Source organism: Rhea americana, unplaced genomic scaffold (assembly GCF_003343005.1).
Source record: "Rhea americana isolate MKP2758 unplaced genomic scaffold, rheAme1 scaffold_177, whole genome shotgun sequence".
In the NCBI taxonomy this organism is placed as follows: domain Eukaryota; kingdom Metazoa; phylum Chordata; class Aves; order Rheiformes; family Rheidae; genus Rhea; species Rhea americana.
In genome coordinates this window covers 20,579-31,841 of record NW_028185894.1, presented here as the reverse complement: position 1 = coordinate 31,841, position 11,263 = coordinate 20,579, and the positions used below count along the sequence as shown (strand labels likewise).

The following is an 11,263-nucleotide window of genomic DNA, read 5'->3' as shown; positions in this document are numbered from 1 at the left end:
ACTTGGCAGCTTACTGCCTGTCTAATCATGTTTCTGAGAAATAGTCAATGCATAGGCAAATCGGGTATCAGGAACTTTTGTGTCTATAGTGTAAAAGATGTTATAGACCATGAATGTTCTCACTTTAAGAGCAAAGTGATCAGAGTTCACTATAGCTTAAGGCTTAGTTCAAGGAGAAGAGACTCATGCTTAAGCAGAAAAATATCCCAGTAGCAAAGTCTGGACCTTAAAATAATAATGCATGGGCTTTTGGCATATAAGAAGCTGCTGTGGCTTATCAGATTACAACACACCAGCTCAAAAACTCTGTCCTCAGGTGTTACAAGTGAATGTAAAATTGTGTTATCTAGCTAAGCCTCACGAGGTAAAAACAATCTGTATTATCTTTCATTTGCTAGCACATAAATAAATAGCTGCCAAAGCTCACCTGATGCATGGTAACTTGATAGTATCTGGGCCTTTGTATTTCTCAAGTGATAGTGATGATTTCTGGGGCATGTCAAAGGCCAGTTGAGTAAATCTCAACCAGAATAACCAGCTGATCTGTGGTAGTCAGAGCATGTCAACACCAGAATATTTGATAGAGGTCTATAATGTTGAGGACTTACTAGCTGCAGTCAAACTTACAGCTCACCTAGAGAATGAATTTTGATGGAATTAGATGTACAGTGAATATAGGCTGAAAACCCAAGCTGGATTTCTAGCTCACTGCAGTACACTTCTTTACAGCAGAAGCTGTATGCTAGCAAATAGTGACTACATAGTGGTCGGTTAATAGGCCTTTTAAAATACATGCTCACTTTCTGTTCTACCCTGCAACTGAATAGATATTTCATAAGCAGAACATAGCACAGGCAGGAAGTATTAACTCTTGTGCAAACATAAAAATAGGTCACTTAAGCTTCATTTCTGGGGTCCTACATTGAAGCATGATTAGGTCAAAAATTACTTTTATTTTGCAACAGATGTGTGAATATTACAGATTCTTCTAACAGACTAGAAGTACTGGAATACTAGTCTGCTGGGACTCAGAATTGAGTTTGTATGGTGTTAGTTGCTGCATTTGCATTTATCAATACCAACTGCTACGAAACAGTAATGTTTTAAGTGCTGTAATGCTAGCCTATAGACAGCTTGTGAACTATAGCATGATATTCAAGCTACCTTTGTGTTGGTGACTGGCACTGACCTTTGCTAGCCCTGAGCATTCATTTCTAGCAGTTGAAAGGGTAGCTGTCCTGACTTGTCTCCTGTCCCCAAGATTTACTTTCAGTAATGTTTTGGTTTTGATGGTGTGGAGGGTTTTTTGGTTTTGTTTTGATTTCTTTTTTTTGTGATAATAACTTAAGATAGACTTGTTTCTAAAATATATGCAGATGGAATTGGGGCTGGCACAGGAAGCTACTTTCCCTTCAGGATTATAGTTCTATCCTTTATCTTTTGCAAGAATGGCTGAGAAAACCACAAAGCTGAGTCATACCAGCAACCTTCAAGAGGCAGAAAAAGCAAAACTCAGTGCTGCAGGCACAGTAAACTATTGGGGTCTTTGTCAGTGGCTTGAAATAGGGGAGGATGAGAAAGTTTCTTGGTGTACTTTCAGTACTGTAAACTGGAGCAGGGCACCTTTTGTGTTTTGATTATAATAGATACAGAGGGAGATGCAAGTCTGTAGCTGGTTGCCTGGAACAGGGATACTATATCTATAAGTTAAAAGCAATAGTCTGAAACAAGCCACAAGTGAAAATGAACTAACATGCTCTTGCTGTTCTGCTTGTTTTGTCCCTTGTGCAATAGACACATTAAATGAAACTTYAATCTTCCCAGATGTTTCTTGTAGGATAAGTAGAACATTGAARGGAGAACTAAAGTTGTGGGACTGTGTGATGTTGATCTATCAGCTTACATTTGCAAAGGGAGATAATTRGGGAGGGCTAGAAAATCAGCCCCGGCTTTGCTTTTACAGACAATCTGCTGAACTGTGACAGTGGCTCATGGTTGTTAAATTTTTGAGAGGCAATTGCTGATGCAAGCTTGGGAAGGGCATGAGCTCTAATAAAGCTTAGAGTATTAGGAAGTTTTTTTTTAATATAATATCGTTCTTTTCTTAACCTGATCTCTCTGCCTTTCCTTAGCAGTGAAGGAGACTGTCTCAGAGAATGATCTCTATGGGAGACTTTTTATAAACCGAGTTTTCCACATCACTGCAGACAAGATGTTTGAAATCCTCTTCACCAATTCTCACTTCATGCAGAGGTTTCTCAGTTCCAGGAGTATAGTAGGTAATATGCTTCTTTTATCTGTGTTATAAATATCCTGAAATTTTCAGCCTCTGAGAAATGTAAATAGGGTCATGTTGAACTTCAGTTTCTCCTTGCTTTAAAAGTGAATTTTACAATTTTAATGTTCTATTGTGARGGATAATATTTAAAGCTGGCCTGTTTGTGTAGACCAGTAATGTTTTAGAGTAGAACCTCATTTCACAGCATACCAGAACATTGTAACCATAATGTCTGAGCTTTGGGTAGGATGTTAAGTTGTTGCACTGTGTGGGGGTATTTCTGATCACATTATGTCTCAGAAATGGTGGAATCTGTACAGCTGGCACAGAGTAAATTATTGCGTGCTAAATGATGCTCACAGGCTTTAATTTTCTGGATGAGTAAATCTTATTCRTTGAGATCATAAGAACAGAAAATTAAGTCCAAAAGGCTAATATTTATTCAGTGTCAGCTTTGAAGGCAAAGTGGCAAAAGCTTTTGGAAATGCTGAGTGAATCTATTCAACTTCTTAAGCAGATGGGAAATGGCATATTTTCATTTGCTTGCTTATTCTCTACACCTCCTCCCCAAGTTTGTCTTTCAGTAGCATCAGGTTCAACTACCATATTTCCTTTCTCAGTTTTGTTCATYCAGTAAACTACAAATTTCCCTTTTCCTGCAAGACTACAAACAATTACAGTCAGTTTACCATGCCTCTATGCCTGCTGCTGTTAAGCTGGTTGTGGTTGAATGATAGAAATAATGCTTTTAGGTAATTTTGCACATGATGCATTTTTTTGTGTGTGATTCAGCATGCATAATTTGTCATCTAGATCCTGTTTCAACTCCTTGGAATAGAGATACTAGTGGTAATCAGTTGAGGACTTTGACCTACACTATAACAATTAACAATCCACTCTGTGGGAAATTCACAACTGCAACTGAAAAACAGGTACTGTATGTCTGTTTAATGTCCCCTAAGGYAAGGGAGAGATCAGCTCTGTAATCTGTCAGATCTGACTGCAGAGCAGGGTTCAGTGAACAGGGTGGTTCTGGAGCTTAAATACAGCATTTCCAAGGGTGGCTTGCTGTCCATTTCACTCTTAATGAGCAAATGCTGATGGAGTCAGAGAGGCAGGCTTTCTGCCTTTATATATGGCTGTGAACTTCTCCTGCAGACTCTATGGGAGGAAGTATTAGCCTCTTATTGGGGGGAGGGGAAAGCAGGGGGAGTGGAGTGGAATGGAATGAATTATTTTTGGAAAGGTCTCATAGCTCAAGCTCAAAGCAGAGCAGTAGCAGTGGCTCATCTTGTATCTTGCACTTGAAATGGTAATGAGGAAGAAGGTTGGTACCACTGCTGCCTATATTGGCTCTAGTTGAGGCCTCTTCTCTTTCCTATGCTTGCCATTCTTCATCATTTTTTATGATGCTTGTTCAGGCTTTACCTACTCCAGCTCACTTGGAGTTGTCCATCCTAGTCTAAAGAATTCAGGCTGAAAAAGGAGATACCATTAATATAACTTCCCATTTTACTTTATGGGTAGGTCCTGCATAAACAGAGCCAGAAGGGTCAATCTTACCAAGTAGATGCAGAGGTGCTGACCCATGATGTCCCCTACCATGATTATTTCTACACTGTGAACAGATACTACATCAGCCGCACATCTAGCCACAAGTGCCGATTACGGTGAGCCATAGTGGTACACAGCGGGAGGGGAAAAGCCAAGGCATGCATGTTATAGGTCACTGAAATGAAAAGATCTGCTTAGGAAAGGATCTGCCTGTGATGTAGGGTATGTCAATTCCTTGCTAAGTTGGAGATATTTCTGACAAAATCTTAGTGTCTCCTGTCATGTATTTGCTGTCTCTGGATCTGATTATTTCAGTGAGAAACAAGCTCTCATATATACACTGTACGTGGTACAGAACTCATCTCCAAAAGTGCGATCTGGGTTCTAAACAGCCTTGTGGCTTTTAGAGTGCACTTGTCTAAGTGGAATAAATTAGAGCCAGGCAAGATATTTTGATACGTGGTTTCTGAGATACTGCTAAGAGCCTACAGAGGAGAATGCTTTCCACAGGAAGCTGAGAGGGAAAATGGAACATCTGTCTTTGCAATGAGGATACTTGAGAACCAGTCTTCATCATTGGATTCCTGGTAGATGAGGGAGTCTTAAAAGATGCTTCCCTTTCCTTGCCCRCTTGTCAAAACCAAAATGCCAGTTGCAATCAAGTTCCATGTTCACTGTATTTTGTCAGACTTTCTGGTAGTGTAATTTTTAATAGCTTTTTGTAGGTTTTACTTAGTAGACCTTTTATCTTACAAGTCTTGATTACTCAGATAAGTAGGCAAGCCTGGATTTCATTCTGGCTCGTTTCAAGCTAGACAGTGCTGAAGACTGGTGGTATACCTGGAGGGGAGAGGGTGAAGAGGAAGAARAGGGCCTTGGGTAACCCCTTGAATGACTCCTAGTGAGTTATTTTTTCCTCTGAGGGCTGTATTTATGTTTTCTGAGACATGACAACCATAGGATAGGAGCAGAAACCTTAGTCTGAATGCAGTATGCAAAGCAAGCATGTACAGAACAGAAGACACAACCTATTGTTAAAGCTGGCTTTAGGTACTGTGTTTAAAATGAGTCTAATTTTATTTGAAACATACTGTTATATTAGACTAGAGAATCAGTGGGTATAGATTGGTTTGGATGAATACTTAAAGTAGCTTAAAGGGTAAGCTACTTTAGTAGGGTAAGATTTTTTTATTATTATTTTTAGTTAGCTAAAAGAATCACCCTTTTGTCCTTTATGAAGTGCTTTGAGATCCATTCAGATGTTAGGACCAACACTCTGAAGGATTCTTATTCCAATTCTTTTCTATTCTGGAAGCATTATTGATCAACTTAACCTGRGGAACACAAGGCAGGAATGTAACTTCCCTTCTGTCTTCCTGGGAGCATGAGAATTTAATTTCCAGCTACTTTAGTAGGAACTTGATCCTTTTTAGCATTTGGTACATGAGTGATAATACTGAATTTCACCTGCTGCCATTGCTGTACCCATGTAAACCTTCATGTATACACATATAGAATAAAAAGTAAGACTTGCTGATCTGAGGCCTATCACATGTTTTGTGTCAGTCAGAACACTTTGCAGAGACAAATTTTATCTGMTGCTCTGAGTCTGAAAGGAAAATAAACTTCAAAATGTTTCCCATAATCTCCTGAGGTTTTAGCTAGATGTGTTATCTTTGCTAGTGTCCATCTCTCTCCACTTTAAAGTGCTACTCAGATGGAAAGCTGGGGTGGTTCCAGTTGGTATTTCAGATGATGGACATCATAGGCTGAGGCCTGCTTCTGATGAGAGAGTTCTGTTATCACTTTGCCACCTAGCAGAGCACTCTTTTCATTATTCTGTTCTCCTTATTAGGGTTTCTGCAGAAGTAAAGTACAAAAAACAGCCTTGGGGCCTTGTTAAATCTGTAATTGAGAAGAACACSTGGGGAGGCATACAGGAGAACTTCAAACAACTTGGTGAGGCTTTTGCTCTTTGTGATGGAATAAGGAAGCTGTCTTCCCTGTGTATGTCTTCATGTCTGTCAAACTTGATTCCCTAAGGAATGGTGTGAAAAGAAGGTAACACCAAAGGAATTTCCAAGTCAGAAGTTCCTCTCAAGTATACCTGCAAAGAGAAGCCTGGCTTAACACTAGCAAAGGGCTCCTGTATACTTTGTAAATTATTGCTTTCTGAAGGAAGCAGGAGGAGCAAGAGAAAAGCTSTTACCCTGAACTGCATGTGTCTGTCTTTAATCCAATTATTTCCTTGATCTTGGGTGAGAAGAGAAGCAGTGGCATTTGGCAGGCTCCCTGGCTACATCTGCTTCACTTCTAAAGTCTTGGTGATCTTCGTCTTCCCTGTTGAGCCAGCCACCTGTTAGCAGCCTGTCCAGCTATAGTTGCAGGCTTTAGTCTAACACAGTTCCTAGTCTCAGTCTAACAGCATCTTGGGAGCTGCTCTTTCAGCTGCAGCCTAGCATATCCACTAAAACATCCTGCATAAGATAAATATGTACATTGTATCTGTGTGTTAAGTACAGTACAGCAAAGAGGCTGGGTAATACAGGTTAAAGTATAACTTATGTCAGTTACCTGCGTTAAGGTCACTTACCAGAAGACACACCTATTTTTTTTTCTCGCTGTCACCCACTGTAACTCACTTAAGTCTTTGGCAGTAGGCTTTTTCCAGATTTCATTTTCAAAGGGAAGGTTAAGGAGCCTTATTTTCTGCTGCAGAATCAAATCTGCTAATGGAGGAATATGCAATAAATCAATCCATAGAAGATTCTGGAAAATTAGTTGCCCTAAGACGAAGGCGACGCACTTTACATCGGAGTCTGGCAGAATCACTTCCCAAACGCTCATCCCAGCACTCCTCTGGTGACATGGGACTAGAGTCACAGGGCAGCATAGTAGGTAGGAATTCTTATATCGTATGTCCAAAAAGTGCATTTGAAAATTTTATATTTTTTAATTAAAATGGTTCAAGAGAAACACTTGTGTACATATTACTATCACTGTCTTCATCTAATTGGTGTGATAGCAAATGCTTTAGCATGTTCAAGCTTGCATAAAATAGATTTGGGGYAGGCATTGTCACTTCGATGAGTATCTCATGCAGTCAAACCTAATCCAACCTCTCCTGTTTTCCTCTTAAAAAAAAAAAAAAAAAAGACACCCCTCCCCCCCTTAATGCTGCACTGGAGCTGCCTAGAACTGAAAATGAGATGGGATCAGAAATAAATTAAACTTGATTTTTGAGAAGTTGCTGAAAAAATGTATTGTTTTATTTCTTTGAATTAGATGCTTGAGTCATGAGATGCTAAAGCTTCATCGTCTCTTGGCTGTAGAATCTCATACTCAATTTCTTTTTCATATTAAACAATCTTTTCTGTTTGCTCTGTGATTTCTGGGTCATTGAAACATTTCTGGCAGTTCTACTGCCACTAAGCACAACAGACTGACTTGGATTCATGCATGGTATACAGTAACTGCTCCTACAGAGCTGAGAACATATGTGCACTAATGTGTGCCAAAGATCGCTGAATTTCATGACACAGGTCAAATGGTGAACACTGAAGTAGAAGTGCCCTTTTTGAAAGAGGAGACAACACTGGGCATAGCCTCAGAGCATTTGGATCAACAGCATGTGCAATGGATTATTTTTTCCCTGAGATTACTTCCAAAATGCTTAGCTTTGCCAGTGCTGCTCCACCTTTACAGGTGAGCATGTCTGTGTTTGTGCACACTGCAGTCTTGATGTATTCCTCTTCTCCAGGGCAGGAAACAAAAATATCGGGAACTGTTTTAGGTGAACAGGTAATTCAATTTAAAGATAAGCCTGTCCACAGTGGTGGATGACGTCTGTTCTGTTTGGAAAGGACATGTACACTTCCACCTGTCCCTCACTGGTGTCAGGTCCTGTTGTCTGATGACTAGCAAATGCTCTTCACTCCACTGTAATGCTGTCCTCAGGCTGATGCCTAAGCTAAGTTGGTAATTGTGGGACAATTTAAAGAAGAATTGTATATGGTCATTGATTGATAGCAAGACCAATACGTTCAGAAGAGCAAGTGGAAGAGCTACACTGCAAGCTGGTATCTCTGCAAATGCGACTGGCAGCATTTGTGCTGAATGAGAGTTAGTAAGGGGGTGGACTGTTGCATTTTCAGGATATCTGGGCTTATAGTGAACATGTCCCRAAACTGTGCCCTCTGCACCATATCATTGGGGGGAGGGGGAGATGCTCCTCAAGGTGGAAGGGTCTGACTGCCCAGCTTACTTGTCTGAGCTGGCTGTGGAAATGACTTTTGGTGCATCAAGTGAATGTAGGGGAGTATCTTATGCACCAACATATCTGTTGTCTTTTTCTGTCTTGATGAGATGCTGGGCACTGACATGTATCTGCAGGTATCCTTTAGGATTTTTTTTTTTAACCACCTTCTCTCCCATGCCCCCTAGGAAGAAAAAGAGATCCTCTAAGTAGGACCACTACCATCATTGTAGTAATGAGTATCTTGTAAGTACTTGTTTGCATTAAAACATGGCTTGACTTGAGCTCGTCTTAGTCTTCATCTGTATTTGATTGTACTTTGCTTGCATTTAACATTGCATATAGCATGATAGGATTCTAGCTTATTACCAATGTAGGAATGGGTGCACTCGGGTTTGGGAGAGGAATGGGTTGTCTTAGGTGACATGTGCAGAATGAAAATGCTGAATTGCCAAACAAGTCTACCTTGGTGGCTGGCATATGTCTGATCCTAAAAAAAAAAAAAATTTTAAAAAGACCTTCCTAGTATTTACTTTTCTAGTTTAAAAAGCTCCAAGAGAAGCCCCTGCTGTTATTTAAACTATGTCCAAGAGAAGCCCCTGCTGCTATTTAAACTATGTAATAGCAACCTATGACAAAGCTACTTGCTAAGAATTTTTGGTGCTGTCCCATGTCTCATGTCCCCAGTGCCCCAGAAGGCACTGTCTTGTGTCCTTTTTGCTCAGAAGGGATTCACATTTCTTCCTAGCTCTCTGTAGCCCAGATCTTGTTTCTGTAGAGGAATGCAACAGGAATGATTTAAACATGGTCTGACTTAGTTTTGTTCTGTTGTCTCTGTATAGTTTGCTGCTCTTGGTTTTGCTGAATATAACACTGTTTCTCAAACTGTCAAAGATAGAGCATGCAGCTCAGTCCCTCTATCATGTCCAGCTTCAGGAAGAAAGCACTCTGAAGTAAGTTGAATTTGGTCATTAATTTCTTCCTTGGCTTATGCCAGAATCTGATTTAAAGAAATAGATCTGGAACAATGAAACTTGGCAATAAGTTTTCAAAAGCTACTGAGGTTTGTTAACCCTTTGGGGTCTGCTGATATCCAATGACATACCTGACTGCAACCTGCAACACTGAACTTTCTTGACAAGTTATTTTTTTGGGGAGAGTTAACCTTAGCTTGCAATTATCACTTGACTCATCTTCTGTGAATATCATAGCGCTAATCACAGAATCAACATGGAATAACCTCGAAGGTAATCTTAAAGATTCATTTACCTTCTCTTACCCTCTAGATTTGTGAACTTCTTCCTAAATTCCTCCCTCTCCCTTAAACTTCCATGGTAGGTGCCTCTTGTATTTGGACTCAGAGATGCTCAGATGTTGCAGCCTCTCATGGATGTGGCAATGGCAAACAAGCTTAAAAAAAAAAACATAACCTGGTCATGAGTATGGAGGTCATGCAGTGACTGTCCCAGGATAATCTCCAGAACTCATTAAAGTAACTTCCTTAAAACTCTTATCCTTTTAAGTGTGAGGAAACTAAATTGCAARCACAATGAGTGCATTATACTTGGTGGCCATTGCCTACATAGGTCTGAGGCTGTATCTCTAAGACAATTTGGTTTGAAGCTCAACCGCAGACCCTTTCTTTGTGGCTTTTGGAAAAGAATGAGTTTTTTTGAAATGGTAGAGAAACTGCTTAATAGATAAGCGTAGAGGTCTGCTTGTTCTGTGCTTCTGATGTAATCTCAATTTCTTTCAGCGTGTCTCCAGAAATGTTATCAAAAGAAGAGATCCATCAGTATGATAAAGAACAAGTTAAGCATGTGAAGGGAGTGCTGAGAGACTCAATTGAAATGCTTGAGCAGGTAGGTCACCTAATCTTTCTTGATGATATTCTTCCTAACTCTTCCACCTTGCCTGATCATAGGTTTTGCTTGATGTTTTGTGATGCAAATTAAATGCTTTGTGACTACTTTCACCTCAGTTTGATCCTAGGCTTGAGTCTAGTGGGGAGGCAATGTTCATCTTTCTGATAGATCTTTCTCTTGCCCTCCCCCTGCCAACTAAGATTTAATATTCATGTTGGTTCTCTTAAAGCYGTCAAGTAAAATTTATTGATGAGATACTTTGATGCAGTTATGAATCATGACAAAGYGAAGATTGAAGTAATTCAAAAATGATTCCCACTTCTAAGAAGAGTCAAAGCATAGCATTAAGTATTTGTGCACATTATGAGGTTTCTTCATGCAGGTTTATCCTATCCTTTGCTCTCCATGACCTTCCTAGATAAACATACAGTCAGTATGTATTGGGAGAAGGGAGAGCAATGCTATAGCTACGGATTTATCCCTCCTTCTCCCCAGTCATTTAYGCTGTGGTTTCCAGGCTCTTCTATATTACAAATACTGTGTAGAATTGATGTTGTGGGATGCTGTTTCTCTCTGATCCTGATGTTCAAGACTGCTAAACTCCTAGGTTGAATTGGCAGTTCAGCAAGTGAAGGACAGGAAATAGACTTTGATTTTATTTATAACCTATGGATGTACTGATTTTTAAGTTCTTGTGTTAAATCTTAAAATGTGACAGAGAACTATCAGATTAGGGAAGGTGTGGGGGAGTTGACATGTACTTCTCCATCAGCAATTAGCTCTTTTCCTATGCACTAAAGGAGAATAGAAGAAGAAGCCATTTTTGATATTTCATGTTCAGAGTTGTCTTAGCATACAATTGCTATTAATCTRTTATTAACCACTCTGATCATAACTTGAAAAAGCTTGTGAGTGTTGGAAACTTCACTATGGAAGTGAATTTGCTGATTTCCTTGACCACCTTCATTCCTTTCTCTCTACCACCCAAACAGTTCCTAATTTGAAGTGCTAAAATGCCTGTAGAAAGTGCACAGTGAGTGAAACATTTAAAAGAATGGAGTGAGAATTCAGCCACCTTTTTCATCTCATCACCTTTGTTTGTTTGTTTTTTTGTTTAGAAGTCTTGGTGCATTTTAGTGTCCTGTTACCTTGTGTTTTCTGAGGGTTAGCAATAATGTAATTATACTTTGTACCCCAAAGTGCACTGGCAGGACCGAGGATTAATACAACAATCGTGTCTAGCTGCCATGTTCTGTAAAGTATTTGCTATGAGCATTAACTATGACTAAAATAAGCCACTTCTTTTTTTTT

The 11,263-nt window shown here is 39.7% G+C and overlaps 1 protein-coding gene across 3 annotated transcripts in view; it reads left to right on the top strand.

The window, feature by feature from the left end:
• The window catches only part of GRAMD1C (GRAM domain containing 1C), a 43,064-nt gene that overhangs the window by 30,916 nt on the left and 885 nt on the right, over window positions 1–11,263 (top strand). The window contains exons 9-16 of one of the 3 annotated variants that reach the window (XM_085301425.1): window positions 2,136–2,279; window positions 3,092–3,210; window positions 3,806–3,948; window positions 5,688–5,791; window positions 6,551–6,730; window positions 8,276–8,333; window positions 8,930–9,040; window positions 9,844–9,949. In XM_085301425.1, the coding sequence (XP_085157551.1) occupies window positions 2,136–2,279; window positions 3,092–3,210; window positions 3,806–3,948; window positions 5,688–5,791; window positions 6,551–6,730; window positions 8,276–8,333; window positions 8,930–9,040; window positions 9,844–9,949 (965 nt within the window). Of the gene's footprint in view, window positions 1–2,132; window positions 2,280–3,091; window positions 3,211–3,805; window positions 3,949–5,687; window positions 5,792–6,550; window positions 6,731–7,374; window positions 7,635–8,275; window positions 8,334–8,929; window positions 9,041–9,843; window positions 9,950–11,263 lie in introns of those variants that run through there. The other 2 variants (XM_085301424.1, XM_085301426.1) reach the window with 2 other exon arrangements.